Raw genomic sequence first — 15,585 nt, 5'->3', positions numbered from 1 at the left:
GTTCAGTGACCCAGTCTGCTTCTCTCATAGTCACATTTTAAAACAAACTCACAATTGTTCATTTTTCAAGGTAAGTTTTTAATTACTCTCCTATATGGAAAGGGCTTGAGAAATCTATGGTTCCAGAATGATTGTGGTCTAGACCCCCGTAAAAGTGCCCATATTCTGAAGGCAGACGTCCTATTTGCAAGGATGAAACCAAAGAGAAAAGAAACAGCTCTGGCTGCTAAGCTGGTGTCACACCTGACTATGGAGAGCCAGGGCGCTGAAGTCCCACTCGCTATGTGACAGCAGTCCTCGGAAGATTAAGCAGCACATCGTTCTTCTCCATATACTTTTGTTTCCTTTTAGCTAATTGTATGCTGATATTTCAAAGTTGTAAATGTTGGTCACTTTATTTTAAGCTCTTTCTACTTGCAAAACTTCAGAGTGTACATCTGAGCGGGTCAGCATTTGAGTTTAGGGAGTGGAAAAATGGCGATGGGGATTTGTAGGTTTTAAATGATTAAAAATATGTACATATGACCTGGCTTTGGCTTTTTCATGAAAAATCCTATAGGATTACACATCGACCATTCATTCAAGAAAAATTGATTAATTAAGCAAGTTGTAGAAAAGAGTGACTGCTTTAAATCTAGGTATATGTAAATCAGTTGTGTATGTATCAGCCTTATGCACCCAGGATTTTGCCATTGGAAGAGAACATTTGGGAATCTGTCCGATGTTAATTTCCATGGATCCTCGAAACACATTATCCCATGAGGCACAATTTATGACCTGGGATCTCATTTCATCATATACACAAATTACTGCAGAAACCTACTTGATTTTACAGAGTCTGAGTATGGAGCAAGAATTGGCCTGCCACTAGGACCATAAATAAATAGATCTGTAGGGTGTTTGACTAACATTTAGATAATTTAATAGATTTGACAAAGATTCTGAGAACAATTTTCTCCTCAGAGGAAGATAATGCCATCCATAAAGTTATGTAGAGCTTTTTATCCATGGGAATCTTGCTGTTGTGGTTTTAAAAAGATAATGGAGGTTCTGTTTGGTTTGGTTTTAATTGTGTTACTACAGCAATGAAAAAAATAGAAAAACAAAAGGGAAAACAGAAACTAGTCAAACTTCCAAACTTCCACTGAATAATTTATCAAGATTATTACTATTATTATCTTTTGCCTTTGCCTCTGCTTGTTACAGTCATAAGGGAAATTTTCCTCGTGACCTCAAGCTGTGGGTTCCTCATTATCATGTTTAGCATTCCGCCGCATGGCAGAACAAAGATTAAAACACTATGTTTTCTAGTAAAACACCTCTTTTGATTTTGATACAGAAGTTACAAAAAGGCTTGTGTTATATTGGTATAAAATTCTGAATTCTGATCGTTTACCTTAACTTTCTTTTCTAATTTAGTTTTTATCTCAATCATTTTCTATTCAGAAGTGTGCTTACATAATAGAAAAACACAAAACATTTGTGTTTGAAGGCAATAACAAAACATCCTTGTGTTTACTTAATTGCTGAATGTCTGGAGAAGGGAAGAAAACATAGATCTGCATGGAGTTGAATATGGACATACATGTAACCATCTTGAGAATGTATTGATTTCATCAATTTTTACTACAGAGAAAATCAACTTTAGAGACCAAGTTGTATTAGCTGTGTATTGAAGAGAACTTTTTTTTTTTTTTTTTGTGGTATGCGGGCCTCTCACTGTCGCGGCCTCTCCCATTGTGGCGGAGCACAGGCTCCAGACGTGCAGGCTCAGCGGCCATGGCTCACGGACCCAGCCTCTCCGCGGCATGTGGGATCTTCCAGGACCGGGGCATGAACTCGTGTCCCCTGCATCGGCAGGCAGACTCTCAACCACTGCGCCACCAGGGAAGCCCGAAGAGAATCATTTTTAAAAAAATGGCTTGAACTCTACAACTCAAGTGTGTTTCTGAATTTTTTTAACCTTTAATGTCACTAACATTGAATTTTTCTAAATTGGAAATTATTTCTCTTTTCTTAATAGACTGGAAGAAAAGAAAAAGGAGATCCTCTAAACATTGCAATCGATAAGATGACCAAGAAAACAAGGGATCTAAGGAGACAGGTACTGTTTTTGCTTTTATTTTAAGTTCATGGTACTTAGTGGTGGTTTACTGAGAATGTCCTTTTTCAGGGTGCTGTGTTAGAGCTGATGTTCAGCTCGCTATTCTTTATAATATCTACATATACACAGAAACTTTTCATCAACAACTTAGAGTCTGCTGAACAGAGAGATGTGACAGGTGCAAAGGGTGTGGTGATGAAAATAATCCCTGAGGTGAGGGAAGGTGGGGGAGAGCCCTCTCACTGGCCAGACACAATCTTCGCAGGTGGAGAGGTGATGCATTCTCTGCCTTCTTCATCTGGTTTTCAGGTTTTCAGACCCAGGTGTGTAAAGAACCAGCCTCTGATTTCTTCTGGGTCTTAAACTCCCAAGGCAATCAGTGAATAAACAAGAATGCCAATGGTTAATGAGAAACACAACTCTTAATCTGATGGGCTAATTAAGATCTATGACCCAGTGTATTTCCTCAAGGATATAAATCTAGGGGAAAATTTGCTTATCAGATGGTTGTTTGGGAAGCAGGGAACCAAAGCAAGGAAAGGCAGTTGGATGATTTAAATGGCTAATGGCATCATTTGTCTGAAGGGTCCATGCTGGGGGAGGGGTGAGAAATCTCTAGTCAGGGCCCCTTTTCATCTTGAAAGTGCTACATGAACACTAGTACATGTTGTCTATAAGACAGTAAGTCTTATATGTTGCCGTGGTGAGCTTCACCGTCTTCTGTTTCTTCTCTAGAAGAGACAATACCATCCATTAAGTTCCCAAAGAATTCCTTCATGATTTCTGCCTGAGAGGCATCCTGTCTCCTGCTGGTAGCTTTTGCATATATCCGTCTCATTAAGTGTTGATTGTGTTGGTCATCTGGAACCAACCACAGCCCTGGGGTAACACCTGCTTTACTTTCTCCATCTGGAAAAGCTGGACTGGCAGGGATGCATCGTCTAGCACTCAGTCCTGCAGTTTGTCAAGTACAGACAAGATTAGCAAGGTGCCTGGGCAAGAATAGCCAAGGAGCATCTTAAAAAACGTTTGAATGAGAGGAAAACACCACTTCAAATCACTGCTGGGGAGCTTCTGAGCTCTCTTCAGGATGTCACCAGAAGGTATAGACACACTTGAGCTAATGTCCTCTAGAAGATACCACAATTAGTTCTGGGATATGAAGTCTCTAGTTTGCCCAGCTAACAAGCCCTTTTGGGGAAAGCATTTTCTTTTTATTTTACCTTGAAAAAGGGAGAATAAAACATTGCTTTCTTAGGCATTATTAGGTAATACCCAAAGAGCTGTACGACCAGGTCTGCTTCTCCTTGCCCTCTTAGACAATCTTTCCATACAAAGCCCCCATATGATATGAAATGATACTGCTAGTAGGAATTGGGATTGGGGTTGGTGGAAAACAGTGACTCAGGTGTCTGGAGCTCAGGGTTTTACTTCTAGCTCTGCCACTAAACTGGCTGTACGACTGTGGATCCTTCGTCTCTTGGTCTCCTTCTCCTATTTGTAAAAGTAAGAAGCCAAACTGGATCTGTAAGCTATCTTTGAATGAGTCCATTTATTTTCTCTGCCAGAGGTCCTAATGCCAGATAACTACTGGTTTTAAAAGCAGTGGGAGGGCAACAGGCATCTCCTCTAAGGTTTGCCTTTGGCTAGATTGTCAACGAGACAAAATCCATGAAACGAGTCTTCCCTCCCCCTCTAGGTCTTAGTAGAGACCATTCTTTTACATTCTGGAGCCAATACCCTTAAGTTCTCTGCACTCGTGGACCTATCATCGGAATTTTTTTCTCTCATTAGGAAGGAATGGATAAAGTAGTTTTCACCTTGGTGTTACAATTATCAATAAAGTGTCGACTCTTTTAGCTGCGGACAGTGGTGAAATTTGAAGGTGGATTCATTGTGGAATTTTAAAGCTTTGGTGACAAGATCCTTGGGGAGTTTCTTTTAGGGTAGCAGTAGAAGGAATATGTCATCCCCTCAGATCATTCCATGTATAAGATTTTTTTTTTTTCTTCTCACCTTTCCCAAAGATTGAGAGGAATAAGGGTAAAAGAAAGTTGTTTTATGATATTCAGATCCCACAGTTATGGCATAATTTCACACCACATCCCTGAATTTGGTTCAAACATCCTTCTCTTCCCCAGTATGCCTTTCTAGAACTAAGATGGTCCTCGTCTGTCAGTTCCATCCCTATCTATATGTTGGAATATTTTAATCTGTTTTTTCCCATTTCTTCTGTTTCCCCATGTACACCTGTACTGGTACAAAAGCTTCTCTGAGCTAAACAGAAGCTACCTAGCATTTCTGCAGATGGAACATGCAAGGAGTCTGATTAGCTTGGCTCAGGTGAATCTTCAGTTTAGAGTTAGGTAGCTAGTTAATTGGATTAAAAAAGTTTTATCTGAGTTTCTGATAGCAGCTATGTGGTGGCCCAGTGAATGCTAGTGGTTCAAATAAATGAAAACTGAAACACTTTCTGTTCCTTCAATTACAGACAGGCCTTTGTTAGAAAACATTCAAAATGAAAACCCTCAGCTATCTGGCTCCACTTCCCCATACACCTATATTTCTTTATACAATATTTAGAGAAATTAAGTCACATAGGGAAAAAAGCCGAAATCAAAGAAAAATATTTCTAGTGACTTTCATAAGTTCCCACTCTTTCCACCTTCTCCCTCTTCCTCATAGCCCTAAGGTTGGGCAGTGTTCTTCAGAAGGTGACCCTGGAGTCTTGCAAAGCTGTAGTCACCAAATTAAAAAATAAAGTCAATTATGATTATTATTTTGAACTTGCCTAATGAAAGTGAAGTTAAATTTGTAAACATGTGAAAAAAAATCAAGTAATTGAATAAAAAGGATTTCTGTTTAAGTAGAATTTTGAACCAAGTAGAAGTCCATTTTTTTCAGGCAGTATGTCCCAAGGAACTGGGGAGTCATAAATTGTGAAAAAGTTTGCAGGAACCCAAGGGCGTTATTTCAACTGATTGGCATGGATCCATCTTGCCAATTAAACCCATGAGAGTGGGCAGTGATAGAACAGAATCCTTTTAAGAGTATTTTGTTTGGAATTAAAAATGGATTTAGGGGAACATCACTGCCAGCTTTAAGCATTATGTTTTAATTTTAGAGCTGTGGGCACAGTATGCCCCATGTCTGAGCTACTGTCACTGCTGTGATTCTGGAATCAGCCCATTATAAGAAAAAAAGCTTTTGGCCGAGTCTCTGCCTGAGCACCTAGTAGCCCACGCAGTCTATCCATCCCTTAGAGAGGGCCCAGTTGGTGTCTGCCAGCTGTTCCTTGATGTCCTCCTTCTATGTACCACCTGTGAACTATTCTAGGCATGGTCTCGATTTTCCTTAAGCTTACAGTGACACTGGTTTATCCTGATTATTATTTTGGTCCTTGTATTAGTCTTTTTTCCTCTCCCGTTGCGGAGCACAGGCTCCGGACGCACAGGCTCAACGGCCATGGCCCACGGGCCAAGCCGCTCCGTGGCATGTGGGATCTTCCCGGACCGGGGCACGAACCCGTGTCCCCTGTATCGGCAGGCAGACTCTCAACCACTGCGCCACCAGGGAAGTCCAGTATTAGTCTTTTTTTTCCCCCCAAGTTGATAAGCAAATCAGGACCCAGATGTTTTCCTATGAGAAGCTAATAAATAGTAATCATAACATGTTAGTGTGTTGCTAAACTTAGCAACTCTCTCTCATTCCCCAAACCAATCAATGGACTAATTCTTATTCCTTCACCCTTAATAGCCATCATAATAATTCCAGCAATGAGATTCAGTGTGTCAACTTGACAAAAATGTCAATTTTGCTATCACAGCCAAAACATTTTCAAAAGATAACAAAACCATGTATAGAATACTTTTACATTGGGATGCATACTTAATAGAATGGATTATATAACAAAGGTTTACAAACAAACAAGCAAAACACGCCACTGGGTGGCACATAAAAGGTTGATTTACCAAGATCCTGCCTCCAGATAGGACTACAGAAAAAGCTTCCAAGATTAGTAAGAAATAATTACAGCTGAAGATTCCTCAGCTGTCCCCTTTGTGACCCAGTTCCGTATATAAGAACTGTGGCTAAAGGTGGGTAGTCATCAGCGAGACCTTGTCAAATCACTGTCCACAAAATGTAAACTAAAAAATAGCTGACATATATTGAGTCCTTACAATGTGCCAGGCACTGTTCTAAGTTCTCTCTACAAATGGACCCCATTTAATCCTCATGCCAGCTCTGTGAGATAGAAAATATTGTTACCATGTCCATTTTACAGATGGGGACATGAAGCCAAGTAATGCACCCACGGCCGTGCAAAGTGTGGATTCATGGAGGTCCCAATCCAGGCAGTCCGGCTGTGGGGTCTTGGCTCATAATCATTCCCCACCCTGCCAATCCATAGACCCAATGGATACAGTTGGGTCACCCATATACTAATCTCCTTTGGGGGAGGCAGTTGGGGAAGAAGGAGGGTTCATGTAATATATAGAGGTGCTTTGTGGTTTTCAACAGCACCTTACCACCATGGGGTTGGGGATGGGTGACATGTATGTGCTTCAGACAGAAAAAACGTCTGTGGTGCATGTCAAAAATAGGGTTCTTGTTTATGGTAGGATATCATCTCTCAGGCCTCCCGCTGTTATGGTCTACTGGAACCTTTTTTTAACAAGTGCTATTATGTTTAGGTAGCTGGCTTCTCAAAGCATGAATTATAGACTTTCCAAAACATTTACAGAAAAAAGGGAATTTTAAAGCATTCAATTCTTTTTCTCACATCTGCTGATGGGGCCAATTATTTTTAGATTCATTGTAAGAAAACATTTTTAAATCATTTATTTCCAGACTTGAAGCTGGTTTCCTCATAAGGATATGAAGCTATCTATATAGCTACAATTTAAAAATTATGAAATAAAATATTGATTTCCTCCAAATGTTAAGGTTTGTGTTCTTCACATTGAAAACCTATGTCAGAGCTAACAGTCCCTGCTCAGATTACCCCTAGGTCAGATTGCCGTGCTGCTGTAGAAATGTAGAGACCAGAAAATGATCATACAGCAACTGGGGTTTAAAATACAGACCATAAGCAACTCTGGGACAGCTGAACACAAATGTCATCAGAAACACCAAAAGCAGAATCAAAAAGGCCAGAAGAAGAAGAACAGAGGTAGAAGAGAGCTCAAGAGCACTCTGAAAGGCAATCTTTGCACAAGCCCCCTGATCATGGTTGTATATTCAAGCTACCTCTACCTTAGGAAATTCCTGTTACAGCAGTCCTGAACGTCAGGCCACCACATACTTATTTATCTCCTGGAAAACACTCATTAGGCCAAATTCAAGGGACATGATTTTATCCTTGCCAATAGTTCTTAAAATATCACTCTTTCCTTTCCAAGCTCTTTCCTTACAAAGACACTATTCAAATCATGGCGTAGTTTAATTGATTCCTGTGAGCCAGCATGTGGTCGATGGTTCACACATGAACACAAGCTTGTGGAGGATGCCAAGCCTGACCTCTCTCTCACTAGTGAGTCTAGATCACAGAAGGAGTCCAGTAGCTTGATCAATATTGATTAATCAAATAACACGCCGTACTGAGCAGAGGGCTCTGTAACACACGTATGAACAGGAAACCGCCAGCCCCAGAAGTCAAGGAAAAGTGGGATGGGGAAGGATACATAGCAATGTCTGAGTCTCAAGAGAATGTCTGAGACATTCAAGAGAATGTCTGCTTTTGGTCCTGTCTCTGACACCTCCTGTCCTAGGCAATGAGAATGCCACGTAGAATCTTGATTCTGACACTGGAAGATCCAATATAGGATTATAAAAAAATTCTATCATATTTTCCAGGATGAAACTCCTAAGCAGGAAAATTTGGAAGATTTTCAAAGGTGATGATTCAAACAGCAAGGATTTTTTTTTTTTTTTTGAATGTCCTTTCAGCTTACCCAAACATTTCAGAACATACATCCAAAGTGCAGTCATTTAGTTCAGCTGATTCCACCTCCTATCTGTGTTTCGAGTGCATTCCTTCCTCTCCACTGCCATTGGCACTGCTTAATTGCTTTTCACAAAAAGGATGGTCACAGACTCATAACCAGTGCCTTGATCCCAGGCTCCCTGCCTTCAGCGCACTATAGCTCCAGCAGTCTCTTAGACCAGTATTAGCACATCTTCATGACTTTGCACTTGATGTTACTTCTACCTGGAATGACCCCTTCCACTCCTTTTAATTTTTTTCTTCCAGGAAAATTAACAATTTTTCCAAATGCCCTCCCTCCCTCTTTTTTTTTTTCCTTTTAGGAAAATTCACAATTTTTCCTACAAGGCTTAGCTTAAATGTCACCCTATCATCACAACTTTATCCAATTTTTATAAACAGGCAATCCCACTACTCGGCATATACCCTGAGAAAACCAAAATTCAAAAAGAGTCATCTACCAAAATGTTCATTGCAGCTCTATTTACAATAGCCCGGAGATGGAAACAATCTAAGTGCCCATCATCGGATGAATGGATAAAGAAGATGTGGCACATATATACAATGGAATATTACTCAGCCATAAAAAGAAATGAAATTGAGCTATTTGTAATGAGGTAGATAGACCTAGAGTCTGTCATACAGAGTGAAGTAAGTCAGAAAGAGAAAGACAAATACCGTATGCTAACACATATATATGGAATTTAAGAAAAAAAAAAGTCATGAAGAATCTAGGGGTAAGACAGGAATAAAGACACAGACCTACTGGAGAATGGACTTGAGGATATGGGGAGGGGGGAGGGTAAGCAGTAACAGAGCGAGAGAGAGACATGGACAAATATACACTACCAAACGTAAGGTAGATAGCTAGTGGGAAGCAGCCGCATAGCATAGGGATATCAGCTCCGTGCTTTGTGACCTCCTGGAGGGGTGGGATGGGGAGGGTGGGAGGGAGGGAGACATAAGAGGGAGGAGATATGGGAACATGTGTATATGTATAGCTGATTCACTTTGTTGTAAAGCAGAAACTAACACACCATTGTAAAGCAATTGTACCCCAATAAAGATGTTAAAAAAAAAAAACACAGGGTTTATTCAGTAGGCTCCTAAAGCATTTTAAAATAGCTTTATTATGACACTCTTTGCAGTCGATTTAAGTTGTTTATGTGCTTTTGCTTGTGCCCGTGTTCTGATATTCTTTGTTTCCTCAAGGCATATCTTAGTGCCCCAAATAAAGTAAGCTGCTACCACACAGGTGTTGAAAGGATGTAGAATCCTCTGTATGCAGCTATCTTACCCCAAATATCCCAATCATCAACTTCCCTCTGTTCTAAGCTCTCATGTCTTTGCTTCTGTTGTTTTAAGAACAAGATCTGTTAGCTTAAAAAGTCCATTTTTACTGTGATAATAACAACTTTTTCCATCTTAAGAGAGAGCTTCTATGCTTTAACCCAGATGTCTCCTGCTGCTGGGCTGGCTTTAGAAAAGTCAGCTCAAGAACCTGTCAAAATGCAAATACAGGTATCCCACACTTTCTGAAAGTCCATTTTATGCCATTTTGCTTTTATGAAATACCTACATTAATTCTTGTTTTTGCTAACTGAAAGAAATCTGGAGGATTTTTGCTTTTACAAAAGAAAAAAAAAAAAAAAAAAAGGGTGAAACGCAAAACTCTGTCCAGTATCTTGCAGCCAGCTCTTATACAGGCCGTGGGCACCGCGAGTAGCAAGAGTGGTGCCAACAAGCCCCTTCTGCGGGAACTACACTTGGCATTCAGCTGCCATAGCTTTGAACTGTGTTTATAAGCATCTGTGTTTCATCTTGATTTATTTTGTGAATCCATTGGCAAGATGCATCATAAGGTAGTTGCTTCTTCGGTTTACAGCATTTCGGCTTACAAAAGGTTTCACAGGAATGCTGTACTTTCAGATAGCGGGAGAAACCTGTATATGGCTCCATCTTGAGAGATTTCTGATTTCAGGTACAGACGGTGGTAACTTAAACTCTGTATCATGATAAGCTTTCTAGGTAATTGTGATGTTCTGGCAGGTTTGAATTCCACTGCCTTTGTTTCTGATGGTAGGAACTTTTAGATCTCATTACAGTCCTTTGGAGGATTTACTTGAGGATTCCGGAAGTCCTCCAAGTTCTCTCCAATCCATTTGGCATCTTCTAGACCTCACCACTTCACAGATACAATACTTGTTTTGAGGGAGGGAGAATCCAAGCTTGAGCCTCTTCTCCCCATGGGCCAAGATTAGAAATGGATGGTCTAATTGTTCACTGTGCTGTGTTGAAGGGCTTGGCAAGATCTGTGCTTTCTGGAGCAGGGCCAAGTGGAGGTGAAGGGGAATGAGGCAGTAGCCTACGGCACATAATTTTAGAGGGAACCAAAAAACTGAGTAATCAAGATAATATTTTCTGCAGTATTTTAGAAAATTGAAATTAATGCAAAAAAATTCATGATGAGCATCTTATCAACACTGTAAATAAAGACAGGATCAGTAGCAAGGCAGTGCTGAGCTATACTGAAGCCTGAAGCAAAAGAAAAAAACCAGCAATACTGATCCTGTTTTTATTTACAGCGTTGCTATTTTGTTTATGATGGTGACTCTGCTTAGTCTTGGCTCTGCTCCAGAGCTTCTATTTCTTAATGTCTTTACTGCACCTGCTATATGAGAGAGTTTGCCCCCAAAGTCTCAATGTCACGCAGTTTTCTTTTTTCTCCTACATTAGTGGCAAAAGGGCTGACTTTTAAATTTTGTGACGAGATGACACCTTGGACTCCAGATTTGAAGACCTATTTGAATTGTGGTGTCTTTTAGGTTGTCTTGCTACAAATGCATTTCTTTCTGTTTATCACAGTGGTAAGAGCTTTTTTATGGCACTCTGAAGTGCTTCAGAGAAAATGGAGAGCATTTTAATACTGCTGATTTACTCTTTCAGGTCTACAGTAATTTCCTTACTGCCTCATTATAAGGCTTGGCTTAATTTACTCTACACATAATGTTTACTGATGCACATATGGTGCCACATTTCAGGAAACTGTACCCAGAACAGGTATTTTTGTCAGGCTGGAGCATGGAAAATTTCCTTCAGATACAGAAAAAAAAAGGTAAGAAATTTAATCATTTCAGCAAAGAATGTCCTCCAACGAGAGGGAGAAAAATCACACCCATCTTTAACTTCAGAAAGAAGGATACAGTCTCTCATTTTTTTTTATTGGAGTATAGTTGCTTTACAATATTGTATTAGTTTATACTGTACGGCAAAGTGAATCAGCTATATGTATACATATATCCCCTTGTGTTTGGACTTCTTTCTCATTTAGGTCACCACAGATCTTTGAGTAGAGTTCTCTGTGCTATACAGTAGCTTCTCATTACTTACCTATTTTATACACGGTATCAATTGTGTATATATGTCAATCCCAGTCTCCCAATTCATCCCGCACCCCCCTTTCCCCCTTGGTATCCATATGTTTGTTCTCTACGTCTATGTCTCTATTTCTGCTTTGTAAATAAGGTCGTCTATACCAATTTTTTCAGATTCCACATATATGCGTTAATATACGATGGATACAGTCTGTTTAAATGCTGATTTTAAAAGCTGAATAATGATTATATGTGTATAAAGATTTGCAGTTACCCCTAAAATCAGAGGGGGGATAGGAGTGGGGGAAAAGGAGAGGTAGGAAAAGAAAGGAATAATATCTTCTGAGCTTATTTCTCAACCAGCTTTGAAAAAAGAGAGATGGATTCAGTGGTCATGGACTCACAAACTCTTAGAAGTAGAAGGAACCTCTAAGGTCTTTTCTCAGGGCAAAAGGTCTTTCTTCAGCATCCTTAATACCACCTGAAACAGCCTCTGCTTTAGATATGGGAGCTTATCCCTTTACCCAGCATCTGGTACCATTACTGGGCAATTTTAGTAGCAAGGAAATTGAGTTAAGATCAGTGATTTTGTAATTATCAACCATTGATGTTGGTTTTGTGCTGCAAACTGATTTTTTTTTCTACTTTGTCTAAGTTTAAGGACCAGATAAAAGCTTCAGTAAAGAACTCTATTTAGAGTTTCAAAGACCTACAAATAGTGATTATTACTGCATATGAATTCATGGCTTCACAACCACTTGGCTTGCCTTTCCATAACTCTGAATGCTAAGAGTGGTTAGGCTTAGGAACCGAGCAGCTGCTGCTGTCTTGTCATTGAAAGCTGAAATAGCCAACTCTCTTAATCATCTGATCCATTGTTTCTATTTGTATCTGGTTATGTATGAAGGTCAAAAAAGCAAAGCTGAAACCCACTGAAACTGTTGGACATTTGCTTAACAAGTGTCCATTCTCTCCTTGACACTTTATCTACAATCTGATTCTACAGTCTATTATTATCAAAAGATTTTATTTTTACAGAGTTGCATTTTGAAGCTGTGATAGTGAAGTTACATTTATTACTGATATAAAGCTGGTAAGTTAGTGAACCCAAGTGGGAGGATTCTGAAGCCTGTCCTTTTAATGACTGTAGTTGTTAAAATTGATACACTTTGATCTTAATTTATAGTTTTTATTAAAATTCCATTAATGGGAAGGCTATAAGGTAAATATCAATTAATAATGTCTTGAGATCCTCAATAATAATCAAAATAATAGCTTTCTTCTTTAATATCATCATTTTTTTTCTTCCTTAAATCATCCATACCTGTGGCTAGCCCTGTGCAAGACACTGCACCATGAATGAGATTTTGAAAATTATTTTCCTAATTAATCACAGGGGAGAAAAGTAAAGGACTTTCATTTTAGCTGGGGTGCGGGATAGCTGATTAAATGCAAATCGAGAGACTAGCTGACCTGCCTGGTATATTCAGTAAGAAGGAGATGAATGGATTGTGCCCCAGTGTTCTAGGGTTAGAGAGGAACGATTTGTCTTGAGGGCTCTGGTGATAAGAGGAGATTTTCCATCTGATCCAACCATAAGTGCTTGTCAGAAGTTTGGGTGAATAACCAGTCTCAGTACCTCCTCTCTCATTCCACAATTTCTTGGTTTTTCATGAGTACATCAATCCTGTTAACTCTTAAGGGCAGTACGTCTATACCTTTATTTGATTCCTTCAATTTCAGTGAAGATCAAGCTGCCTTTAAGTAGCTGCAGTCAGAATTGCAGCTGCATGAAGGGGGTGACAGAGAAGTTGAAGAGCACCTTTGGTCAAGGCGAGCTGGGAGGTCCATGCAGGCTAACATGGGCGAAGGAGGGCTCAGAGTCACAGGGTCAGGAAGAAGGCAGCACTAGTGAACCATGCCGACTGAGCAGATTTCCCTCAGCCCCTCCTTTGAAATCTGAAGGCTTAGATCAATGTGACCCTGAGGTTGTAGCCATAGATGCCGTAATAACCAAGTGAAAGTAGATCACTTGTGACTTTCATTGTGTCTGTAAATTACCATAGCAACCAGCTTGTCTGTTGCTCTTTGGGTGCATTCTCTGTGTATTTGTCCAGTCTGTGGAAGTACTCTCAATATGTTTGCCAAATTAGGAGGCAATATCAGGATTTGGAGTCCAGTCCAGGTCAGAACACCTACTGAGGTAATGAGCAGGCTGGGCAACCCAACCAGATACGCTCCTAGTTCACAGAATTTTTAGGAAAAGTCAACAACTCCTGCTTTTACAGCTAACCATTCCTCTGTTCTTTGCCTCAAAGTGTCTGCTAGAAACGGAATTGCTTAGACACCATTGAAATCACCTATGTGTTCTAGCAGAGAGTGAGGCAAAGAGAATAAAAGTCAAGTAAAGCAGTCAGACTGGCCCCTTGGGGACTCTTGAGGCCATTTCTAGCCTCCTTATTTCTCTTCTTAAGCAGGTAACTGCTGGATACTGCAGATGCTCAGTTCTAAGTAAAGAGTGGGTGAATGGAGCTTGAAATAGCCAGGGATTTGCAGTACTAGTGAAGCAACAGAGTGACATGGACAGAGTGATAAGGTTGCAAGACTTAAAATCCATGGATGAAACCACATAAAACAGGTGCCTGCAAACCTGTGGCCCAAATCTGGTCTTCTGCCTGTTTAGGTAAAGAAGTTGTATTGTCAGTTTTTGTTCTATAATGGCAGAGTTGAGTAGTTGTGGTAGAGACCAACTGGCTGCAAAGACTAAATTATATATTGTCTGGCCTTTTATAGGAAAAGTAGGGCAACCCATGCTCTAGAAGTAAGAGTCTGCTTGAGATGAAACAGATATGGTGTAAGAGTCCAGATCTCCTGAAAAACTGAAAGACCTGAAGTCTGACTGTCTCCTGCCTTTCCCTTAAACAGTGATAGCATCAGTCATGTTATAGGATTTCCACAAACTTAGAAATGTGGAGTAATCATTAGGGCTCTGTCTGAAATGAAGCTCCTCTAGGGAAAAATTCAGCAGCTGTTGAAAACGCTGTGCAATAGTTAAAGACAGGAAGTGAAGAAGTATAGCGTACGGTGGCAGAGCTCTGGATAGAGAAGTTAGCTCAGAGGTACACGATTATCTATAACTGGATTAGAGCAGGGGAGCATGGGTGAAAGGCTTTCTCTTTTAGAAAATGTGATGGGCTCTTTGATGACCACAAATGGTCAGAAGTTTTAGAGGTTCATTAACAAGTGACATATGTACCAACAGTAAGTGCCCATCATCCATCCTTCCTTACCCAACAGCATCTTATCCCCCCAAGATTCCCATCCTGCTCAAGTGAACTGAAGTGTCACTCATCTGATACCTGGACTGGGAACTGGTAAGTTTTGGGTGGGATCCTCCCAGAGCCTCTTGTATTTACATTGAGGATTCTTCTGAGACCCACGGGACTAGTGTTGTAATGTGGAATGGCCAGAAATATGGAAGTATGGGGCCAGATGATTCTATCTGGTACAAATTCTGCCACACTGTGGCAGGTGTATAGAACTGACCCCACTAGAAAGAAATAGGGTTTTAAGAGTTGCTCTCCTCTGTATCTTGCTCTTAATATACTTTTTATAGGCTTCTATTGTTAGCCTTCTATAAAACCATCCATTCAATGATTATCTCTCTCAATTGCCAATGCCGGTGGTGTGGGGGGCATCAAATCTTTCTTTGAGCAATATTTCATAAAATTCCTAAGAGTCCTTGCTAGAGTTAACTTATCTGATACAACTCTTGACTCTCTCACATTGGATTCAAGCAGCTTATGCCCATTCAATACCAGTTAATCAATGGCAGATAATAAATACTCAGCATGAAATATCCAGCTATCTAAACTTAGATCCTCCTTTGTGGTAAGCAATGCCTGAGGGGATATAGTGCTGGGGGTAAATGGTTGACTAGGTGTAGGAGTGAAGGATGGAAAAAAAGATCATCTTTGTCCAATTGGGGTTTGTGAATTTGAACAGCCAGATTCATAAACACATAGACCTTAAGTAAAATAGCACTGTTCTTGGAACCAGAAGACCTGACTGGTATTTTCTATGTGTAACTAGTGGACACTTCCTTTCCTCGTCTATCAGGA

At 40.1% G+C, this 15,585-nt stretch overlaps 1 protein-coding gene across 6 annotated transcripts in view; it reads left to right on the top strand.

Annotated features, from left to right (window-relative positions):
- The window catches only part of CTNNA2 (catenin alpha 2), a 1,197,048-nt gene that overhangs the window by 935,594 nt on the left and 245,869 nt on the right, over positions 1-15,585 (top strand). For all 6 annotated transcript variants that reach the window (XM_027129221.1, XM_027129219.1, XM_027129216.1 and 3 more), the window contains one exon: positions 2,024-2,104. In XM_027129221.1, coding sequence (XP_026985022.1) covers positions 2,024-2,104 — 81 coding nt within the window. The remainder of the gene's footprint in view (positions 1-2,023; positions 2,105-15,585) is intronic.

This window comes from Aethalodelphis obliquidens, unplaced genomic scaffold (genome assembly GCF_003676395.1).
Source record: "Aethalodelphis obliquidens isolate GAN/ISIS:26980383/991018 unplaced genomic scaffold, ASM367639v1 scaffold35, whole genome shotgun sequence".
Taxonomy (NCBI): domain Eukaryota; kingdom Metazoa; phylum Chordata; class Mammalia; order Artiodactyla; family Delphinidae; genus Aethalodelphis; species Aethalodelphis obliquidens.
This window is presented reverse-complemented; position numbering and strand designations above follow the sequence as displayed.